At 35.8% G+C, this 24,737-nt stretch overlaps 3 protein-coding genes and 1 pseudogene across 4 annotated transcripts; 3 read left to right on the top strand and 1 right to left on the bottom strand.

Annotated features, from left to right (window-relative positions):
• The first annotated feature begins 5,484 nt into the window (after positions 1-5,484).
• On the top strand, positions 5,485-6,990 carry LOC143541202 (putative calcium-binding protein CML35; annotated as a pseudogene).
• Positions 6,991-10,477: 3,487 nt separating this feature from the next.
• On the top strand, positions 10,478-13,645 carry LOC143541213 (beta-glucosidase 11-like). Of its 2 annotated transcripts, XM_077034093.1 has the most exons (11): positions 10,478-10,534; positions 10,611-10,686; positions 10,791-10,862; positions 10,998-11,085; positions 11,155-11,413; positions 11,901-12,016; positions 12,164-12,384; positions 12,603-12,631; positions 12,719-12,806; positions 12,897-12,987; positions 13,295-13,645. In XM_077034093.1, exons 2-11 carry the CDS (start codon positions 10,626-10,628, stop codon positions 13,524-13,526), a joined length of 1,257 nt encoding a protein of 418 aa, XP_076890208.1. In that variant the 5' UTR covers positions 10,478-10,534; positions 10,611-10,625; the 3' UTR covers positions 13,527-13,645. The 2 variants fall into 2 exon arrangements, with proteins under 2 accessions (XP_076890208.1, XP_076890209.1); XM_077034094.1 differs by lacking the exons at positions 12,603-12,631; positions 12,719-12,806 and having other exon boundaries at positions 13,295-13,642.
• Positions 13,646-14,135: 490 nt separating this feature from the next.
• LOC143541182 (alkylated DNA repair protein ALKBH8 homolog) lies at positions 14,136-16,023 on the bottom strand. The gene is made up of 4 exons (XM_077034067.1): positions 15,822-16,023; positions 15,696-15,727; positions 15,375-15,569; positions 14,136-14,473 (listed from the first exon to the last, which is right to left on the bottom strand). The coding sequence occupies exons 1-4, from the start codon at positions 16,021-16,023 to the stop codon at positions 14,180-14,182; spliced, it is 723 nt and encodes a 240-aa protein (XP_076890182.1). The 3' UTR covers positions 14,136-14,179.
• Positions 16,024-20,097: 4,074 nt separating this feature from the next.
• Positions 20,098-22,861, top strand: LOC143541183 (stress-related protein-like). The gene is made up of 3 exons (XM_077034068.1): positions 20,098-20,139; positions 20,599-20,829; positions 22,400-22,861. Exons 1-3 carry the CDS (start codon positions 20,098-20,100, stop codon positions 22,859-22,861), a joined length of 735 nt encoding a protein of 244 aa, XP_076890183.1.
• The last annotated feature ends 1,876 nt before the right edge of the window (positions 22,862-24,737 follow it).

Raw genomic sequence — 24,737 nt, 5'->3', positions numbered from 1 at the left:
ATTTTTTCTCATTTTGATTTTTTATTTTTTCAGTTTTTTACATATAAAAGTCTATATATGCTAATATTGAACATGCCCGACAATTTTAATAATTGGGCCTAGATGCCTATCACAGGGTTCCACGAATTTGATCGGAATAGATGCAATCTCAGACTGCACCTAGTAACTGTAAGGTATCAATCTTTCTCAACAATATTATAATTAGCAGTTTAAGAGTTTGATACTAGTTAGGGTTTTGTTGCATGCAGACGCAGCTTCCACTAACCGTGAAGCAAATCAGCGATGCCTTGTCATCAAAGGAAGATAAAGTCAATATTCTCACCTATGGTACTGTTGACGTCTACAATGTACGTACTCTTTCCTTTCCTTTGGATTTCATCTCTGTCTGTCTGTCTGTCTTTATTTTGTCAAAATTAGGTTTAAATTAATTTACTCAATCCTCTCAAATTAGGTTAAACTGGTGGGGATGGTGCGGAACATAGTCAGCTACTCTTATTTCTTTTGAGCTTCATGATGGTACTGGTCGCATTCGCTGCAAAATATGGTATGCTTGCAACTTATCTCGTGTTTAAGTTTCATTCCTGCTACATGGTTTCACAACATATATAATGTTGTCCTGTGTGATGTTTTAGGGTTCATGGACCAGTTGACACAAAGGAGATGAAATCGATACAGTACGTTCTCGTTTTCTTTTCTTTTATTGATTTGTGAATCTTAACATTGTTCGTCTTTCGCTTTTTCTTATTTGTGTTACAATTTAGGGAACGCATGTATGCTCGTGTTTATGGTCACCTGAAAGGCTCTCAGGGGGACAAGCATTTACTGGTCACTTCTATCAAGTAGTCTTTTAGTTACTTTTAATCTTCTTTTCTCAAATAGCATAGATGATAACAGAAAAACTGTAAATTGATAGGCCGGTGACTGATTTTGACGACATAACACGCCACTTTGCTAAATGCATGCATGTCCACTCTTGTTACACAAAGTTAATGGTAAGATCTCATAACTTCACTTTGGTTTCTTCTTATTTGATATGTGATATTCAAAGATGAAATCTTGCAACTTTTAACTGTATTTGTTTGTAACAAATATTATGTTTTGTCTTTGTTAGAAGCAACAACTCAGTAGAAGTAATCAAACTCATATGCCAAGTTCATCTATCAACACACAAACCTACCAAACCACCCCATCAAATCAAGTAAGTCAATAGACTTTGTTTCACTTATAAATGGGTCGATTCGGGTTATATATGTGTTTTGTTTGTGTTAGAAACAGCAACCCAGCACAAGTAATCAAAACTCATATGCCAAGTTCATCTCTCAACACACAAACCTACCAAACCACCTCATCAAATCAAGTAAGTCAATAAACTCAGTTTCACTTATAAATGGGTCGGTTCGGGTTATGTATCATCTATAAATATAAGGAAAATTGGTTTTTTTTGGTCCCAACTATTTCATTTTTGTCGGCGCTAGTCCCAACTTTCATTTTGGCTGGCAATGGTCCCAACTTTAATGTTCGTTTCTTCCACCAGTCCGCGACTGACGGAGCACTAACTCCATTATGTTTTTTGTCACACCCCGACCAAAGGCGGCGGAACATGCCGAGGTGTAACGATTGTCCATAAGCACATGACACTAATTAAAGTGACAGTATTTAATAAACTCATTTCATTTCACAACATCGAAAATGTCACATAACAATTATCCATAAAATAACCATAAACAAGATATCACAAAATATGGCAAATTGATATTGTTCATTTTACTAATATCCTAAGGTCTTTGATGTCGTTTTCTGCACAATCATAAATCAACCAAGATGCAAACCTGCAACATTTCATAAAATAAAGTTTGTCAACACAAAGGTTGGTGAGCAATTCATAAGTTTAATCATATTAGTATATAATAAAGATAGCCACAAAACTTGCATACGAAACGATAAATAAAAGTGGTAATTTGGATAAATAGATATCGCTAAACACATTAGCGACACCTAGCTATAAGGGGATGCCAAATAGTCTAGGATTTTATAGTTATCGTTAATTACATTACATTAACGACACCTTGTTATAAGGGGATGCCAAATAGTCTAAGATTTTATAGTTCCACCAACCAAAAGCGATAAACACATAAGCATATAAGCATAGAACACCAAATCGAGCAATTATTTAGGTAAAGTATACAACTACGTTTGTGGTTTAAGATTCAAATATAAAGCATTTTGTTGAATAAGTATGAAATGTCACCCCCAAAATAAAAGATGGAAAATGGGGTATGAAGTACTCACCTTCAAGTGGTAAACTTGAAAGATGATAATTTGGAGATTTGTTGGAACGACGAGTTTAACGCACAATGCCTAAAAAGAAAAGAAGTCTTGAATTTAGAAAGGTTGTCTTGAAGGTCTTTAAACAAAATAAATGTTGAGAAATGTAAATAATTAAAGTTCAAGGTTTAAAATGTGATTATTTAAGAATTTATAATAATAACCCTTTAAAAATGTAAGTTTGCTCGAAACCGGGTTAAAGTATCTAACCTTAATATTTACTCAACCTATGTTAAGTAATAAGGTGGGTAAAATGCAAGAATGCAAATCCCTTTGGAATAAAGATACTAAAACGGGTTTTTTTTATCGAGTGTTCGGGTTGTCGGTTCGGGTCTTGATAATTGGTCAAACCCAAAGACAACTTTCCAAAATATTGAATGTTATGAGATAACTCAATAAAATTTAATAAGACATAACCAAGTATGTAGTTCCATTGTTTTAGAACTAACAACGCACGTTAAGCGAGTGTTCGGTTTTGTCGGTCCAAACTTTGTTATGAGATCAAGTTGGATCCAACATTTCCAAGTACTTAAGAAAATATTTAAAAATCAATATGTAACTATTTTTAAAGAAATATACAAGTCTTGATGGCTAAAAAAAAACTTATGTGTCTTAAGCGAGCAAGAATCGGTTTGGTTCGGTTTCCATCTCACAACAAGTTCATAGATGGTTTTCACATGTCCAAACACTAAAGAACTTGTATAATAATGTACAAATAAAAAAAATACCAAAAGTTAACAATAAAGTCTTTAAACAAAAGTTCGGTTTTCGGTTCGGATCGTGTTTCGGGTTAAGACCGAGGTAAGATTCTACAAACCCATAACCATAGAATTTGTAAAAATGATTTTAGAAACTTAGATCTAACACTAAGTATGTTTAAACAAACAAAACTAGTAACAAAGTTCGGTTTACGGTTTAGAGCTATTTACGGTTAAACCGAAGCATAGACTTAAAAACCCATAACCATGGAACTTGTTAACATGACCAACAAACTAAAATAAGCAAGATTAATATGTATGAACAAGTTATATAGATGTATATATATCAAGGACACGAAGTCCTCCATGAAGCCTTGCCTTATGGGGCCCGAAACCTCACCGACCGGAATCGGAGAAGTAACTACCAAAGGTAAATAAGGGGTGTATATTATATATATGTTGCACAACCATAAACAAGTATTAATAAGGCTACATAAACTAATTAAGATGAAAGACCAAAATCTTTCAAGAACACTTAAGAAGATAACCTTGAATCTTTGATGTTTGAGAAAGTTTTTTTTTTTTTTTTTTGGAGTTGTAGCAAGGGAAAATGAAGAGGAAAGGTGGTGTATATATAGGGTAATGTTGGTGGTCAAATATGGGTGTGAGACACAAGAGTTTTCATGCAAAATGGATCAAGACAAAAACACAAAACAACAAAAAAATAAATAAATAAATAAATAAATAAAAATAAAAATATAATGTTTTCAAGACCCAACAAGTGTGAAACAATATTGTAACATAAATCCATCATTTTGATTATAACATAAGCTTCGGTTTACAAATCGGGTCGGTTTACATAATAAACAAATACAAAAACGAATACAAACAAGACCCGAAATTGACGAATGTCACATTTTTGCTTATGTGTCAATCTGAGTCGTCAAAAAACATCTTACGTGGCAGCCACCGTGGATAATTGATTTATACTTAATATAACCTCAAACTTTAGGGTCTAAACTGAAATTGTAAATTTGAAATATATTAAATTAATAGAAAATAACCTAACCCCCCCCCCCTGTAGCCTGTATTCCCGGCGAGCCGCCGCCGGCAACGGCGTGAGGCTCCGACCATCAAAAAACACCCCCATTTCAGCCGTTCTTGATCCGTTAATTTAGAATAACGTAGTTAGACGGCAATAAACAACAATAATTAACATTCTAATTATATTTTAACGCCTTAACCGTCGAACTAATTCCCATAACCTTCACCGGAAAATCGGCCATAAGCAATTAACACTGATTAATGAATTTCATCGCAATTACTAGTATAAATAGGACCCACACACCAAGCTAAACTTGCTCATCCTCTCAAATCTCACTGATATATCCTCTTTAACCCGTAATCCTTCCTCCAAGCTCGGAGCTTCGGCCAACTTTGTTCACCCCTTTCCCGGCATCATTCGAGGTAATTAAAACATGGTTTTGAATCATTTTAATCCACTAATCAAAAACCCTAACTTAATTTTAACAAACATGGATTGGATTAATCAATTAGATTTCTAGGGTTTGCAGAATTATGGATGAACCTGTATTATTATATACAATAATCCACGATGGCTGCCACGTAAGATGTTTTTTGACAATTCATATTGACACGTAAGCAAAAACATAACGGAGTTAGTGCTCCGTCAGTCGCGGACTGGTGGAAGAAACGAATATTAAAGTTGGGACCGTTGCCAGCCAAAATGAAAGTTGAAACCAACGCCGACAAAAATGAAATAGTTTGGACCAATAAAAACCAATTTTCCTAAATATAATAGGTCAAATTTTAAGAAGTTAACTAATCATTTCACTGAAAATCAAACAGGCATTTAGCACATTTATTTAATTATAAAACTAAAAAAAAAGATAATATGTGTTAATGGGTCGCCTCAACCCATTTTGATTAATTACTAGGTCCATGAACTATTCGTGAACTGTTTTGTGGGAAGTTCATTTATGTTTGTTTATTAAAAACACGACCAAAGTTGTACATGTCTTGTTTGTTAACTTTTGTTTAATATTCGTGAACTTTGGTGCTAATCAGATGATATTAAATGTTATATAACCCTCACTTTTGTTGCGCTTTGTGCCTAGGACTCATGAAAGGCCTATGTGCCTTAAGTGCGTCTAGCGTCTTTGACAACTATGATTGTTTATTTAGGACTATTGGTTTTTATTGGTCCTAAGTATTTCATTTTTGCCGGCGTTGGTCCCAACTATCACTTTAACTGCCAACGGTCCCAACTTTCACACATGTGTCTGCCACCAGTCCACGACTAACCGAGTACTAACTCCGTTATGTTTTAGCTGACGTGTCCATCCTACGTGTTAAAAAACGTTGACGTGGCTGCCTGCGTGTATATTAATAACAAAAACCCTTCTCCTCCTGTATATTAATAACAAAAATATTATAAATCATGAAACTCGTCGCAAAAATAAACCCTAAGAACCTATTTAGATAAAAGAAACGAACCTCCATTTCCAGATCCGATACGTCGTCGTTCCACTCCTCCAACTCATCACTCGCCACGTCATCCACCTCACCGGAATCATCTCACCGTAATCCAAAATCCACCGGCATCACCACTCCGACGAGCGTCCTACCACCACACGACGAACTAATCCAAGCCTTCAACCTACTCGACACCGACGGCGACGGAAGAATAACCAGATCAGAGCTAGAATCCTTACTAAACCGGATCGGAGGATCCGAACCGATTCCGGCTGAGGAGTTAAAGCTAATGATCGACGAGATCGATACCGACGGCGACGGAAGCATAAGCTTGACGGAGTTTGGAGTGATCGGTGCGGCGTTTGGTCCGGCGGCGCGTGAGGAGGAGATAAGAGGCGCGTTTGAGGTGTTTGATACGGACCGTGACGGGATGATAACGGCGGAGGAGTTGTTTGCGGTGTTTGAGATGATTGTTGGTGAGGGACGGTGCACGTTAGAGGAGTGTAGGCGTATGATAAGTGAGGTTGATAAGAAACGAGGTTGGGTTCGTGTGCTTCGAGGACTTTGCGAGAATATACAGGGAAGGGTTTTTGTTATTAATATACACGCAGGCAGCCACGTCAACGTTTTTTAACACGTAGGATGGACACGTTAGCTAAAACATAACGGAGTTAGTACTCGGTTAGTCGTGGACTGGTGGCAGACACATGTGTGAAAGTTGGGACTGTTGGCAGTTAAAGTGATAGTTGGGACCAGCGCCGGCAAAAATGAAATACTTGGGACCAATAAAAACCAATAGTTATTTATAATATTAACAAATGAACATAAATGAACACGAACAAACTCATTTTCTTCATGAGCGAGCATGAACAAATAAACCTTGTTCTTTTAAGTGTTTGTGTTTAAACATGACACGAACATGTCACGTTCGTGTTTGTTCGGTTTGTTTACGGGCGCACCATCATTACTCAATCCACTCATTCAGCCACCACCATTAGAATAACTAGCTGCATCATGTTTGTTTGTTGACTGTTAGTTCACTGGTCAACATGGTCAAGATGTTGCTGCTGAACTCATCGGATGTGATGAATGTGTGTTACATTATCTGCTGGCTAGTGGGTAAGTATTTTCTTTTTGTATTTCATTTTAAATATGCAGTTAAATCTAAATGATTAAACTTGTTTGCCTAATGTGAGAAATTTTGTGTGTTTTAGAGACACGGAATCAGGGGTACACCAAATGGAAGTTGCTGAAGAACTAGCGATCCCTTTGCGCCGAATTGAGTAACTTTCTTAGTCCCTTTGTTTGTACAATACACACGAATTACATTAATATTGACCGAGAAATCCGTGCTGTTATTAACAGGATCTCGCTTAAAGATTTGACAGAGAAGAAGCTGGTTTCTACTGGGCTGGATGATTGTCACTTCAAACCCACTGCTAATGCCTTTGCAATTAAGGATTTTTTATAAAAATGGAATGGTTTCATAATATTTGCTTTTGAGTTTCCTCTGTAAGAGATTAAGATTATCTAAGCGGATGATGCTGATATGATTAAAGACGTTAGATGTCATCTGCTGTGTTTCTAAATAGTTATATATTCACTTGAATTATATATGAAATTCGAGTGTGACAAGTAGTATACGAGTAGGTTGATTGTGAGCTATTCATGATTGGCTAGCTGAATGCTAATGAATTTTAGCTTAAAGTGAAGTAATTAAACTACAAATTAATATGATTTTTAATATCCATAATAAAAAAAGAAAAGTTTGCAAAAAATATATGTATATTTTAGTTAATATGATTTATTACAAAAACAATTAAAATATAAAAATATTCTTAACACTTGTCATTTCAAAATATTATTAAAATATTCTGAAAATAGTTTAAATGAGGAGAGAGGTTCCCATAATAGTCACTTAAAAAGCCATATTACAGAAACAGTCCTTAGAAATCAATCGACGTCGATATATTTGAAAAAAGTTGAAAAAAATCCGATGGTTTTCGACAGGGGCAGACCTACATAGTAGCCGTCGGGGTCCCGGGACACCAATGTTTTTTAAAATTTATTTAGAAGCGATATAGAAAATTTTTGAAGGACCCCATATAAATTAACACTTGGACCCCATATCAATATTACCATTCTAGTCTGGTGGAAACCCCCTTCCAATACCACACGAATGACCCGAGTTCGAGCCTTGCTCTTTCCCGTTTTTTTATGTATTTCGTTTTTTAAAAATTTACTTTATATTAGTTTTAGTTTTGACTTTTGGCCCATGGGTTTTAACATATCCCAACCCAACTCATCAGACGTAACACCCTCCACACACATCTCAACCCCACTGCTTATCCCTAACTCACGCCTCTCTCAGTTTTTCCGGCCAGCCTCCGCCCATCTCCGCCCATATCCGCCTCACTCCAGCCACCGTTCACCCCTCTTTAGTCTTATAAGTCTTTGTTTCCTCTGATTTTGTCTCAAACTAAAGGTAATTTTAGGGCTAATTAGTTGATTGATTTTATATATAATTATACATTTATACTCATGTTGGTTATTGTATGTTGTATATTTATTGTATGTTGTATATTGTTGTTAGATTGTGACTTAGTTTTCTTAAAAACTTGAACTTTAGGGTTAATTATGCAAGAATCATTGAAAAGAAAGTTTGAGCCCTCGTCTTCTTCAAGTAATACATCTAAGAAAATTGATTTGGAAGACCTTCCATCAGATTACGTTCATGTTTTTCGGGTATGAATTAAAAATGTATGTTTCATCTAGTTTCTAATTTAGATTCTTTCTACTTACTCGTTTCCAATGACACCATAGTTCCGTGTTTTATTATGTTCCTCGCCTCGACCCGACCCGAATAACGACCGACCCGAAAAATTTTGTAAACCGAAAAATTGGGACCCCATCGACAAAAAATCCTGGGTCCGCCACTGGTTTTCGAGATCAAATACCAAGCTGCCAAGTGTACCACTACCCACCTACCCCCGGTAGTTTTTCAATGAAATCCGTCTGGAACGATAATTTTGAAATGAAAACCATTTCCTATGAAAACTATCTCCAAAAATCATGAAAATCCGTGTGTTTTTGAAATTCATCAGAGCAGATGAATTTCAAATGAATTTCGTCTTCGAAGATGATTTTCAAAAAAACATGCACCACCATCACCACCATCATGATCTCCACTTTCCGGCCACCACCCCACCCATCGCCGCCGCCACCACCACTCCCACTTTTCCGGTAAACATCACCTCCATTACCAGCCCATCATCATCACACCTTTCCGGCCACCACCCCACCCACCATCATCAGATTGCACCAGCAGCAATCTGGTGCGGTTTAAACTGAAGCCAAAGTGAGCTACGCAGCCTGCAAAATAATTACTCAGATTTAGAAAAGTAACAAAAAAAAACAAAAAGGGCAATAGATATTATTAAGCAACCATCTTGTAGCAATAAAACGAATGATGATCTGGCACAAACTAAGACAAACATCAGCTTCAAAGTTTTTAGTAATTACCAAACGTGTATACGAAATGTTGAATGAAGCTTCAAAGTTTCTAATAATTACCAAAAGTGTAATCTGATGAACATTTTTCCGTGTGTGATGATGGTGATGGTGGTGGCCGGAAAGGTGTGATGATGACGGGCGGGTATGGAGGTGATGTTTGCCGGAAAAGTGGGAGTGGTGGTGGTGGCGGTGGTAGTTGGGGTGGTGGCCGGAAAGGTGTGATGATGATGGGCGGGTAATGGAGGTGATGTTTACCGGAAAAGTGGGAGTGGTGGTGGCGGCGGCGGTGGGTGGGGTGGTGGCCGGAAAGTGGAGATCATGATGGTGGTGGTGGTGGTGGTGCATGTTTTTTTGAAAATCATCTTCGAAGACGAAATTCATTTGAAATTCCTTGGCTCAGATGAATTTCAAAAAAACACGGATTTTCATGATTTTTGGAGATGGTTTTCATGAGAGATGGTTTTTATTTCAAAATTATCGGTCCAGACGGATTTCATTGGAAAACCATCGGGGGTGGGACACTTGGCAGCTTGGTATTGGATCTTTGAAAACCATCGGATTTTTTTCAACTTTTTTCAAACCTATTGGCGCCGATTGATTTCCAAGGACTATTTCTAGAATTAGGAAATTTATTAGACTATTTGAAGACTCTCTTTCTTACTTTGGACTATTTTAGGAATTTCCCTAAAAAAAGGTGAAAGATGTATGCCATTTTAAATGACAGATGGATGCCAGATATTATTCACATTTGCCATTTCAAATGACGGATGCATGTCAAATGCTTCTATATGGGTAGACTACGACGGGTTGTGAGACCCATCTGTCAAAACGGCGGAAGAGAGAGCAGTGAGATCCGCCATATCACAAAATAACTATACTAGTTTCACCATTTGAAATGACATAACACCCGATGACATAATCTAAAAGTTACTGAGTTTCACAATTTAAAATAACGGAACATCTAAAATCCCAGGACATCATTTCTCTCTCCTATGGACAACTTGTGAACCTTATTTTTCCCATTTTGAAGTGTCTTTCTATGTTTGGACCACGAATCCACATGGTTACATAAAGACAACGTCGTCACAATCACTAGTGACGCCAAGAAACCTAAGAGGGAAATTCAGCCACTTGCAGCAGCTCCATCATGTCGAATTCTGTTCGTCTTCTTCTTCTTCTTAAAGTAACGGGAAACACTGCAGCATACGGTGGTGATGTTGATGATTACGAACGACATGATTTCCCTGCTCATTTCGTTTTTGGTTCCGGAACTTCTGCTTATCAGCTATTACTTTATGAATTATGCATTTGATGCTAATCTTATAGTAACTCTTCATGACCACTTATCTATTTCTTTTGGATCTAGAAAATATATATGGCATTTCATTACATTATGTTTTTTAAGGTGCAAGTGTTAATTTTTTGGATCTAACCCATCGATCTCAGGCTACTATAATGGAGCAAATGGTGATGTAGCATGTGATGGCTACCATAAATACAAGGTACATACATACTATTTACACCTCAATTTATAACATCAGCTTAATTAGCTCAACATATATATTATAATATGTGCAGGAAGACATTCAACTTATGGCAGACACGGGTTTGGAGGCTTTTAGGTTTTCGATATCTTGGTCCAGACTCATCCCAAGTATGTTTAACTTATTTGTTTAAATATCAGTTATTACAAAACTTTAATAATTCTGCCTACCTTGCTTATGTGCAACTTTTTTTTAACTTTTTTTATATATGCAGATGGCAGAGGATCCGTGAATTTAAAGGGATTGCAATACTACAATGATTTCATCGACAGGCTTATCAGCCATGGTTAAGTATAACTGAATTATTGTTCAAGCTTACCATATGTGACATTTAATAAATAAAGTGTAAAAATGGTTGGATCATTACTCGTTTTCCACTAAACGAAGTTCGACTTGTAATTTTTCGATGCTGATTGTTCAGGAATACAACCACATATTACGTTACATCATGATGACCTACCACAAATTCTTGAAGATGAATATGGAGGATGGCTTAGTAGACAATCAGTGTACATACAAACTTGAACTTTGCTTTCGTAACCATTGGTTATTTATCGGTTACTGTTTTCCAAATGCAGGAAAGACTTTGTTGCATATGCTGGTGTTTGCTTCAGAGAATTTGGTGACAGGGTTTTGCACTGGACTACTTTTAATGAAGCTAATGTGTTTACTCTTGGTGGTTATGATGTGGCTATCTTGCCACCTCTACGATGTTCTTACCCATTTGGGCAAATTAATTGTACTAAAGGCGACTCCACATCTGAACCGTACATTGTAGCTCACCATCTGTTGTTGGCGCATGCATCAACTGTAAGGTTGTACCATAAAAAATACAAGGTAAAATCTTTTCTAAAATCTATAGAGGTCTTGAAATGGGTAGGTTGAAAATGGGCCGAACTTTTCATGTCAAAACAGACCGGCTTGGCGTGAAATGATTTTACCCATAATTTTAAACTCTCTCTTTATAAAATTAGTGTGTCGAATACAACTACAAAATTCGTATCTAATAACAGTCTGAAGTTTGTTAATAAGATGATTTAGAGCAAGTTGATCTGTTTCATTATTAATTAATTCTTATATATATTCATTTTACACTTGAACCTGTAAGAGAAAAAGTTGTAGACCTGTAAGAGAACCTAGTTTTTTAACGAGCCGATTTAGGAGGTTTTATGCATTGAAAATGCACCTAGAGTGACTTTTGGCCCATTTCCTTTGAAGCTAATTCTTTTATATTTTTCATTTTACCCGTTCGACCCTTAGTGAGAAAATATAGCCCAAATCAGCCCGCCAGTGGTTATTCATACCTGTCTGCATAATGATGCAGGCCACACAACAAGGTTTTGTTGGAATAAATGTGTTTGCCTATTGGTTTGAACCTTATGCAAATACGACTGAAGATATGAAAGCTGCCGAAAGAGCACAAGATTTCTATGTGGGCTGGTGAGTGGAATAAAAACATTTTTGATTTCTTTTGCTTTATATATTGTAATACTCTATAAAAAAGCATTCTCTGTTTGTTTTTATATTTTGTTTCTCTAAGCTTCTTCTATAGTTGTACATTGAGTTATTTTAGTGGTTAATTTTCAGGTTTTTGGATCCATTGGTGAACGGGGATTACCCAGAAATAATGAAGAAAAATGCAGGAAACCGAATTCCAAATTTTACCAAACTTGAATCAGAGAGAGTCAAGGGTTCATTTGACTTCATTGGCATAAACCATTATTGCACAGTGGGAATCAAGGACAACCCCATTAGTCTTGAAATGGAGACTAGGGACAATATGGCTGACATAGCAGCAACACTTATATGTGTGTATTGATTTTATGATAGTACAAGCTAGCACACAATAGATGTGGCAAAATGGATGGGTCGGGTGTGTCGGGTAACTGGTAATTTTATATAACAAGTTATTGTATAATTACAGAACTTGAACACATAAATCCCCTCTAATTAGTTTGAAATTGATACCTATAAGTAGAATAATTCTTTAAATACTGACATATGGTGTTTTTTGTATGAAACACAGACAGTGGAAATATATACTCTCCAAGTCAGGTTTGAATATTTGGATATTGGTTGTTATTCTCTTCTTATCATAACCTCCACTTGTAGTGCTAACTTTAATTTGTATATATATTTCAGTATGATGTGGCTCCCATGGGTCTGCAAAAGCTACTTAACTATCTGAAGGAAAAATATGGAAATCCTCCTATTTACATCCATGAAAATGGTATATATATATATATCAAGTGAAAACATGTGTTTCACTTACGCTATCCGCGGGATATACTAAAAGTAAAATATATATATATATTGACAGGCCAAACACAACCGCGTAATGGGACACTGATTGACACCCCAAGGGTTGAGTACTTGCATGCCTATATCGGTGCTGTGTTGGAAGCAATAAGGTACAACTCAACTATTCTTGTTAAATAAGTTATGTAAGTACACCAATGAAGACGCGATAGCATATTCGTATCATATATTGATAAATAGAAAGGGGTGATTTGCACACAAACGTTAATAGTATAAAGAATTAGGAGGCTATAAAAAATGCACGTTGGGCGACTTTAAACCAGTTTAGCATGTTTATTGTTTAAAAAAGTATTTTACCAATTAGGTCGTTAGGATAAATCATAAGCCAAATCAAATTATTGAATTGTTATTTTGACCGGTTTTTACAAATTTTTTCTTTTCTTTGTGACGTGATAATAGGAATGGATCAAACACGCTCGGATATTTTACTTGGTCGTTTTTTGATCTCTTTGAGATGTTGGATGGCTACAAATCCGGTTATGGTTTGTACTATGTTGACTTGGATGACAAGGAGTTGACTCGATATCCTAAGCTTTCTGCACATTGGTATGCTGGTTTTTTGAAAGGAAAGAACATGAGTGGCATTGTTGAAAATATTGATGCAGAAGAGGCTTTCACTTCTGCATATTAGCCTTTGCCTTCCATATTTTTGTATGCTCATTTTTGATACTCAATGCCACCTAAAAATATTATTGTATTGTCCATTCAACATGTATATATGCAATTTTGCTTCACTTTTCTTGTCAATTTATGCGATTTCTTTTGCTAAATGGTGAATAGTATGTTGGGTTAGGATTTATCGCACTACAATTTGTAAAAAGGCGGCATGACAATGATTTGGTGATGCGATCTGCAACTCTTGAGTTCATAGTAACAATTGAAACTTGTGATCAAGACTAAGAATCAGTGATTGGTCACACGATTAAGTGTCTTGATGAACCAGGAATGGAGAATGGTTCTTTTTAAGTGAACTCAGTTACCTAAGACTACCGCAGCATTCAGCTTGGCTCATGTGAGAGCGGGTTTCACCACACTCCCACTGCTATTATGTATCTGCCTCAGCTTGGGCTCGGATTGGTTTGAGACATGATGCTTTTCAAGATGGGGTTAGGCGTGAGCTTTAGCTAATCGCCTGCCGGTAACCTAGTGAAGATTTGTTTCATCTGGACCGGGTTCTTAATGTCTATAAAATCTATATTTTGTACTTCAGGATCAAATGATAATCTTATATATAAGGTAAGACTTTTGTAAAGAAGAAAGTACAACCAAAGCTGCAGTGGGGTACTACTCACTATTGCAGAGCTTCCTTAATGTAATGGAGGTTCTTCTTTTCTGCTCAATTTCCAAGCCATCCCATTTTTGAAACCCGGGTTTGCGGTTAATTTCATGCTTCCATTGGTATCGAGCTTCACCTGATATTAATAGTAAAGATCCAGGTGTCAAGTATACTGGGATCTTGAGCTCAGGTTGTTTTACATCAGTTTGAGCACGGCTGAAATGCATCACACAAGATGATTCTAACGAGATTAAGGCTATCCCGTCTTCAAACCGCATTAAGTCAACATGTGCACAAATCCCCTGAAAATTCGAACAATGGAAAATAATGAGCATGTCAGAAAAGGCGATAAACCAGTCTAAAAATGGCTTGGAACCAAAATAACTGAACCCAATAAAAATTCGACGGTTTGGCTTAATGTTTTTTTGAAAATTAGATTTTTCGGTTTTGCGATTGGAACCAAACCAAATTGAAAAAAACAAAATCGATTGGAACCATACCGAAAAATGGATTTTAAATCATTTACAAAACATTAATAAATTGTGCACGCTACATATTTTAGCTTAAAGCTAAAATGTGTAATAATCAATTAACCAAAAACAATTTACACAAAGATTCATTATTTTTGCCTCTTTTCTCATCCTAGTAATTCCAAGCCCAAATTTTAAAACAGAAAAAACTGAAATCAAGTGGAAACTATTGTAAAACTGAACCTGAACTTTCATTGGGGGGGGGGGGGTGTTGTTAAAGGGCATTTGCCTGGCAAACTATAAAACCACAAAAAAAACTTTTGCAACCTTTAGGGGGCATATCAATGCAAACCGAAACCGAACGGTTTTAGAAAACCTAAAAACCAATTTTCCAGTTTTTGGTTTGTTTTGAGCCCAAAATCAATGCAAACCGACCCATAAACAGCCCTTGTTTTGGGCGTACTAAAAACTGATTGCTTAAGTACTAAGATTTGACCCAAGAAAATGGTAATGTTTTTGTGAAATTAGCCGTTATAAAAACATACATTTTAAGAAGTTTAACCGAACTATTGTCCGGTTCTTCAAAATAAAATAAGTAATAAATTCTTTGCAAATTTAAATAAACCGGTTTAAGGCCTCAGAAATAGTCATGAAATTATTCATAAAGTGTACGTGCGCATATGTGTAAATTGATAACGAGAAAATGGTAAGCAAAAGACAGTTGATTTCGCACCTCACCTGGCTGGTATGAGTTAGCAATGAGTTGATCAAAAAGAGGCTCTCTATTAAGTAGCTTCGATGGAAATAGGCAATCTTGTCCGTCCATTTCACCAATTGATTCAGGATCATAATTAGTATACAGGATAAGCTCGCGTATACACATTGACAGCTCGTTCGCCCATGCTGGAAGATCGCCAAACCTCATAGCCTGCAACACCAAATTATGATTAACAAAACTAAAGCTATATTCAATAATAAAGATTGTTAGTGAATATTGAATGTAGATATATTCAAATTCAAATAATAAATGAAGATAGTTAGTGAATTATGAAACCTGATTGTGAGATGCATCAGTGAACCATCCTTCTGCAGGCAGGCAGGCAGAAAAAGAAAGAAGAAATATTAATCTTAATTATACAGAGGAGGTTTAAAAAGAGTGTGTGGGCGTCTGAGCGAGCACCTTGTCGAATGGATTGTAGCAGTGCTGATTGTTGATGAGGAGTTAAGAAATGTGTGCATAAGCTTAACCCCTTTATTTCATTCACTCGCTCCCATTTACAATCACTCCTACTAATACTAATACTAATACTAATACTAGTGTTTGACTCTTCCGACGACTCTCCGAACACCTCTTCAATAAGCCTCCTCTGGTAATCCTCCATTTCCTTTCCTAGGGTTTGCTGCCTGCCTGTAAGCGGCCTGCTTCTTTCAATATAAAACTTCTATGTGCTCAATGCCTAAAGCACAAAAGGCCTACTAAAGCCCATATGTATGTAGTCAAAGCCTTAACCTGTAGCCCAATGTGAATGATTATAAATCCTTAACACCCAAGGCTTAAATTCTAATTACAACAAAGTGTAAAACAAGTCCCATCAAACTAAAAGCTAAAGCATGTGCGACAAGAGTCCGCGTAAAACTTAAGGCTCATAAAGCGTAACGCATCATGCACATAAATGGCATTATTATACATTTATACACAAAAGTGCCTAAAGCCCGATAGAAGAAGCTTGGTATACAATATCCACCAAACACTTCAAATAACAAAATAGGTAAACCGGTGGTTCTTCCATTCATACTGCCTTAAAAAAGAAATTCATTTGAATATACTAGCAGAAAACTACTCGATAAAAGAAATTCATATGATAGCCGTTCTCAACCCGAGAAAGATGAGACGATGCCGGAAACACAAACCGGGCCGAGCCAACATGGAAGAGCCGGACGCAAGGGAAAACACATAAAGAAACCCCTCAACAAACCGAGGACTAAAAAGACCACTTTATCGTAGACACCAAGCGAGTATGATCAGCTACTTGCTCAGGTATGGCTCTTGATATCGGAAGATCCGGTAAGTAGTTTAATATTATTTTTTATTCTTTTTATTTAGTTTTAATAATAATATTAAATTCATAGTAATGTTTTTTTAAACTTTCTTTTTTTATAGCGAACTTTCAAACGAACGACATTTTTTGGACCAAAGTTATGGAAGACTTTCATAACCTTGCGGACAAGGGAGAGTACCCTGAAATGATTCAATATTGACCGACATAAACAACAAATGCCAGCGTTTTCAAACGGTTTACTATCAAAATAAAAAGGCGTGGGGAAGCAGCGCGGCTGATGCGAAAGTCACTGAAAGACGTTGATAGAGTTCCAATCCATCAAATGGAACTTCCTTCACATGAGTTGTTGGAATTGTATGAAGGATCACCCTAAATGGGGCCTCGTAGCAAACGCATAAGTCATAGGCTTGGATTAAAAAAGTGTGAGGCGAACAAAAGCGAAGAGGTTCTCAGCCGAGGCGAAAAACGAAAAGCGCAAAAGCGAACGCTTTTTGAACACGAAGCGACCATATTTAAAAAAATATTTAATTTTTTATAAGCCATATATTATATACAAAGCGCATTATAATATATATTAAACGTCTAATACATCAACATATATATATCCCAAAATTTCAAAAGTAGTGTAAAACAATTTTTCGAGTACCACATTAATTGCCGAAAATATAAAAGTAGCATAGAAACAAGTTATCGAGTACCAAATTACTCGGAAGTGTTTCCAAAAGAACACAACTTAAAAGTGTTTCAGCTTTCAAAAGTTTATTGTCAAATGCGAAAAGTCTAGAAATGACTAATTATAAACGTTAAGTTGAAAATGGGCTAACTGGTCGCTTTTATATACATAAAGCTTTCGCCTCTTCGCTTTTTCGCTTCGCACAAAAGGGCAAAAAGCGTTCGCTTTTTGCACAGGCTTCGCCTTGGGTAGGCAAAAGCGTTGAGGTGCTCGCCTTGGGTCGCTTCTCGCCTCACCTCGCCTTAAGTACGCTTTTTTAAACCAAGGTCATAGGCCAAAAAGGTTCAAAACCTCGTCTTCGGTTGATCCAAAAACGCCGACCTCTGATGCTCGAAGCATCAACTTAAATGATTATGAATTAGAGCATGTCGATGAGGATGTCTTCGAGATGACTCGATTGAGGGGTAGAAGGAGCAAGGGAAATGGGAAAGAGGCATGGTTGTCGTCGGCGACGGGCCGGTACGAGTGCCGACATGACCAATCAATTCGAGGAAATGAACCATCGACTCCAAAGCATACAAGACCTTGGGTATGAACGTCTTCAAGTCCGTAAGGAAGTCGCAGGTGTCCTTGTAGCGAAGCAAATTGACTCGGATCTAGAAGTTTTAACCTTTAAGTAGAGAGCTCCCCGAAATTGACCCGAAAATTGAGCATTTAGTCAAATACCAAATAAATGAAAAAAAATACAACCTTAAGTAATTTTTAATTATTTTAAGTAGTATTATGTTTTTTTCTTATTTTAATGTAATTTTTTTAAGTATTTTTTTTAATTAAGTGTAGCTTTAAAAAAATTAATGTGATTTTTTTATTTAATGAAATATTTTGTCTAATTTTTATTTAAAAAAGTTACAAATGAAAATTGAAAAAAAAAAGTAATTGAGTAATGATTGTTGGAGAAATCTGGCTAGAGTTTTGACTACACATTTTTTTTCAAAACTCTGAAAAGCTAACTGCATGTTGTGTGTCGCAAAATGTCCAGAGGCTTAGAAATTTTTACTATGCATGGCTTAATAAGCAAGAGAAATCTATAATAGAGGGTTTGTTATTTTAATGAATACTATTATTTTAAATAAATCTATCATCAAGCGAAAGTGTTATACGTGGTATGTCTAATGAAGATTTGGTGCCTTTAAAAGACGCGGTATAGGGTGGTATTCGGTGAGACACTGCTCAAAATGCTTTAGGCGAAATAAATGCATCTAGTAGGTAAAACCCCCGCGTTGCGGGGAGGGGGTGATAAAAATGTTGAAAAAGACTGCAACTGAGTAGACGTAAAGATGCACCAAGTATGTAACCGCCCCTATCTCACATAATGTTCACAAAAGTAAAAGCAAATAGCTTAATTTTTCACATCAATAAGATAAAATGAAAGTCAACAAACGTGCAAGATCATTGGGCATATAGCAAAATTCAACATAACCAATACTTTTTTATCTCTACCCAGTAACTCATGCCCGACGGTCAAATAAGGTCTCTATATACGATATATATATTAATGTTTTGAACGGGTAAAAGTTTGGGCTAGATATTGGCTGCAATAGAGGTTGCAAGCAGAAACCCCACAGTTGCCTTCCTTCGATTATGCAATGCCAAGGAACGATCTTGACTTTAGTCATCATAGGCTCTTGATGAACAAATATGAAATACCACTTTGTGATGGTTTAGAAGCCGACACCATTTCCCAAAGTCAAGTGATTGAGATGGCACCTAAGAAAAACAAAACAACTTCGATTGAATGTTTGTTAAGATAACCTCCTGTTCATGCAACATGAATACATTTGATCTTGAAGTTGAAAATTAAGCTATTGATATTTAAGCTATTTTCTTTTACTTCAAACTGGAATTTGTTATTTTACACATCTTTTCCAATTAATGCAACAGGAGTCACTAATGCATAAATTAAATTAACATCTACTATTTGAATTAAAGACTAAAACATAGATGAACTTTGAGTCCCTGGCCTAGTAATTAAAGTTTTTAACAAATTTACCTTTTGGAGCATGAATATGAAAGTGACATTGATCTATGTTAAGAAAAGTTACTAATTAAAGGCAAGACATTAATGTGACAAAGAGCATCTTCTGTATTATAATAAGCCTAATTGTCTTACAATTATTTACACAAATTAAAATCATGCAAATATTTGTTGATCTCGTTCAATTTGGGGTAATTGTTTGTCATTGAATCAATATATGTTAAATAACTCCATACCACCATTTCTTAAAAGCATAGCTATATAATATATGTAATAATGAAACCAACTAAGCTACATTTACAATTTTCACTTAGTAAGAAGCAGGCCAATAGCCTCACTAAATGTGAATGATATAATGCTAGCCATTCTCAAGCTTTTGCATTATCACATGAGATATATGCACAATAAGGGAATGTCCAGTGAACTGAATCCAGAATATAAAGGGAGATACATAAAGAGTAGTATTTTGTAATGGAGTTATGGGTGGGTGGACATATTTTAATTTGTGCATACTAGCAACTTGGTAACACGTGTAAACATTAGAAACTAGCGGTGGAATTTGATTTAAAACCCTGTAGTTTTGACGAATATTCCGCACAATTTGAGGGTGGTTGTATTAAACACATTAACATCGCTTAAATTTCTTTTTCTTCTTCCTCTACAATTTCATTTCCGTCAGCTTCTCTTCATGGCGGAACCTCAAGCCACTCAGACCACGTCGGAGCCTCTGGTAACTAAATAAATTTAATAGATGATGTATATGAATTCGTTTTCTTGTATCAAGGAAATGATATTTGTATGAACTCGTTTGTTTGTTACGTAATAAGATACAATTACATTAATTCAATTCTTGTGTTTCGTGTTGTACATGATATCTAAAAGACTGCTTTAGATCTAAACAAAATGATTTCCGTGTGAATTTAATTTCTTTCGTTACGTAATAAAATACATTTACATATTTCCTAGATGATATTGCATAATATAAGCTTTCGCGATTAGATGAAAACTAATTTTTGGATGAATTCACAATACGATAAGCAAAAATGTACAACGAGGAACGATGATGATATCCTACGAATGTGTCGAATTTGGATTATTTTTCGTATGATTTTGGATCTGGTTTTTCTACTTTTAGAATTTTCTTAATTTTAGTTTTGTTGGATTGATGCAATTGAATGTGAAATGGTAGGCACAGAAGGATGGAGGAGAGAAGCATCTCAAGTATCTCGGTTTTGTGCGAACCTTGGTCATCTATTTGGTTGTTTTCTTAGCCACGGTTTACAAATACGCCAAGGAGAATGCCGGTTCGTTCAAGCCCCGTGTTGAATCCGCTGAAAACGTTGTTAGATCCGTCGCCGAACCAATTTGTGATGAGTTTCAGGACATTCCTATTGCGGTCCTTATGTTCTTGGATATAAAGGTATGCATTTCTTTTGAGCGTTGGATCTCTTATTATCTCCTTTGTTGCCTGTAATCCAGTCTAATTATCTCAAAGTGGATGGGCTGAAAGGGTTTACGGTGCGAACAAGTCAAGCGGCTCGTGAGCTGCAATTCGATGAGCCGAGGTTAAACCAGCTTAATTTTAAAATAAACTTGTTCGAGTCTAAAATAAACTTATTAAATGCGATCAGCATGATTTACGAGTTCGAGATGGCCCACAAGCCTAAACAATTCCATTATTTTAATAATTTTTATTTAATGTATTATATATATATTTATAAGTAATATTTATTATATATAAATTTTAATAGAACGAAGTAAATAGTATATATTATGTTATGTATAAAAGTTATAATTAGAAAAAGTTATAAAAATAACTAAACATGTATATTAATTAATTCATAAATAATAAATTAGCTGAGTCTGATCTGAACTCGAGCTTGAAAAACAATTAGCAAGTCAAGCTCGAGATTTAGAAAGAAAAAAAAAAAGTCTTGAAGTGAATGGAGCTCAAGCTTATAAAAATGATAAAAATGGGTAGAACTTTAGCTCTTTTAAGTCAAAACCAGACGAGCTCAACGTCTAGACTCATTTGCACCCCTGGTCGAAGCTCATTAAGACTTGAGCTCTGCTCGGACTTGAGCTCTGCTCGGACTTGACTCGTGTATATTTATTAATTAATTTATACACATTTGTAGTTATTTGTAAATGCATAGTTATAATTGTTATATAAACAATATATAACATTTAGTTGAGTATTTATTGAAATTTTGTAATGTGGAATAGAAAATTATGTGTGTGTATGTAAAAGTAAAAATTGTGTGTGTATTAAATAAAAATTATAAAAATAACATGTTTGTTTGGGCTCGTGAAGTTATTTGAGCTTGATAACTAAAACTCGGACTCGGGATCGTTTATTAGATGAGCTTGTTTTTAGCCTTTTAGGCTCGAACTCATTTATGCTCAGCTCGATTTAAGCCAATCTCGAGTAGCTCACAAACGGCTCAATTCGTTTACACCCTTGAACTTGGTGCGTGCGCATCAAGGAAATTCTGGTTTGATTAATTCGACTCGTTTTTATTTATTATTTGATTTTTATTCTTATATATAATTATTTTGTATATACTTTTTACAACATAATACATATTATTTGATTTCCTTCAACTATAGTTATATACATAATAATATTTATTATTTCGTTATATGATATATTATGTAAATCCATTAAAAGGGTAAATACCAATCTAAACAATGACTCGGTGTAAGGTTCATATATAACTAATGTTGTTTTCTACCTTTAAATCTTTTCTTTTTATCTGAACAACTCTACCTTTAATCTTTACTTGTTAAGTTGTGTTGTATTAGTTCTTACTACTTAGTTCTTAGGGTTACAAAAAGAAAGTTGCATGAAGCTTAGACTCGAGGTCCTTTTCAAATTTTGGTTTAAGCTTAGCTTGAGTTAAATTCGATTTTGTAGCAATTCGATCCGGAGTAAATTTACTTGACGGTTTTACTAAAAGTTAACATGTTGACGCTCTTGTTTTGTGCAGGTGGGCGAGTTATTGGCCGCCCTCCATCGCCACTTGCCGACACTAATGAAAAAAGTGTCAGGCGGAGCCAAATACACTGCCCGTAATCTTCCCGGAGCCTCTAAGAACTTGGCTTCCAAGTCATTCAAATCCACGTCAAAAGTAGCTAATGCATTGTACGTAAAATACGAGCCCACTGCTAAAGAGCTCTACAAAACGTACGAGCCAGTAGCCACAAAATATGCGGTCTCTGCGTGGCGGTCACTGCACAAGCTTCCAGTGTTCCCTCAAGTAGCTCAAATAGTGGTCCCCGCCATCGCCTTTTTGCTTGCCAAATACAACTACATTGTCTGTTACATGGCAGACAATGGTTATCAGGTGGCACAGTATCTACCGTTGGTTCCGATTAATGAAATTGCGAAGGTGTTCGCTGAGGGTGATGATGGGTCAACGACGGTTGGTCAAAGTGAGAAAGTCGAATGATGGTTTGTTGGTCAACGTGTGAAGGTCAAATTTCGTATGTTATGAATATGAATACAAGTTGAAAGTGTAGTTTGGTTGTGTTTCTGCATGTTTTGTCTAGTGTTTGTCTAGGGATGGTTGTTAGTAAGAAATAGGGTGTTTGGATTGGTGTTGCGTTTTAAATGTGATTACCGTGAAACGTGATTATTGTGATTTTAAATGCGTGATAATCAGTTAACTGATTTTGGTTATGTTTTAATTTTATGGTTATTTGTGTGCAGTGATGGAGCTAGGAATTTTTTCCCATGTGTTCGGCATTTTCGGTGCTCGGTTTGACGTCTTTTTGGGTCCCAACGAGTCGGGCCCAAAGTTATATTTAATAAAAAATATATTACATATTATAACTGTTTCTTACGCATATTCATGCTTTGGAAACGATTCATAGCATCTTTAATCGCGACTCAAAAAAAGAACTCATTTTCAATATAACAAACGCGCACGCACACACACACACATATATATAGTCGTCACCCATCTAATTACGCAAAATCAAAGCAAGATTCGTCGTGAGGTCTGGATCGATTGAAGGCTCATCAAAGAAAGAGTCAGTCTTCCGATCGTTGAAGTGCGACAGGTAAGGCGTTGATTGAAGCCTTGAGGCGAACTGACAAAGGAGACGAGGCGATGGTTGTTTGGTTGATAGAAACATAATTTATTGATCGTTGAGGCGATGCTTGTTGTTTTTTTTTTAATTTAATTTTCACTTAGGTATTATGTTTAAGAATGCTAATTGGGTTGAGTTCACTAGATAATTCTATGAATAAGTTGGACCTTTTTTTATTATCTATATATAAGTTTTATTGGCCAATTTATGATATTTATTAGCAATTTTTAAAGTTTTTTTATATTTTATATTAAAAAATATTCATTACTAAAAAATTTTAACTAAAATTTTCATAATTAATGGGTTCGAATACTTTTTTTAGAATGACACTGGGTTCGCTCGTCGAAAAAGAATGGGTTCGCTTAATGGATTGATACCATAGGTTATATATAAAACCGAAAAAAGACCGGGGGCCGAACCCAGTGAGCAAAGGGTGGCTTCGCCACTGTTTGTGTGCTGTTTTATATGAAATCTAAGAGTGCCTAGTTGAAAATAAAATAACTCATAAAACACATTAAAACTAGAATGCATGCGTGTTGGTGTTACATGTTTTGATAAAATTTTAGATCAGTTTCGCAGGTTTTGGTATAAAGTTTTAGGGGTACACTTTGGTTGTTTGAACCTTTTTTCCCCTTAATGTTAGTTTTGAATGTCTTTTAATTTGTAGAGTTGGATAATGTATGTGTTATATACGTATGTGTGTTTATAATCCGTTGAAAGCTGGTTAACTTTCTAAATCGAAGCAAATTAGTCGGTTCGATTGGTTTGACATTTATACTGTTGGTTTATGATTTATTGTTTTAAAAACCATGATTAATGGTTCGACTATCAATAGTCCTAAGGAGTGGGATTTGGTACTAGCCCAAGCTAAATTTCGTATAATCGCTCCAACCAAAGCTTAACCAGGAGGAGCCTTTATTGTTGTATACGGACATAACAAGTTTACCCCGTTAGATCATACCACGTTGATCAAATTATGGAGATTCGTAAGCAGGTTCATGATCAGATTATTAAACATAACTTGCAATACCAAACTCAGGTCAATTTGTATCACCGTAAAGTTGTGTTTAAGCAAGGAGATTCGGTGTGCACCCATTTGAGACGAATACATTTTTTCAGCAGTTTGGTAACTTGTAACCTGCGGCAGATGGCCCATTCCGATTTGTGAAGCAGATTAACGACAATGCCTACAAGATTGACCTACCAAGTCATTATAACGTCTCTGCCACTTTC

Source organism: Bidens hawaiensis, unplaced genomic scaffold (assembly GCF_021521415.1).
Source record: "Bidens hawaiensis isolate Kalapana, Puna unplaced genomic scaffold, B.hawaiensis_p1.1 tig00012474_1, whole genome shotgun sequence".
Lineage (NCBI taxonomy): Eukaryota > Viridiplantae > Streptophyta > Magnoliopsida > Asterales > Asteraceae > Bidens > Bidens hawaiensis.
This window is presented reverse-complemented; position numbering and strand designations above follow the sequence as displayed.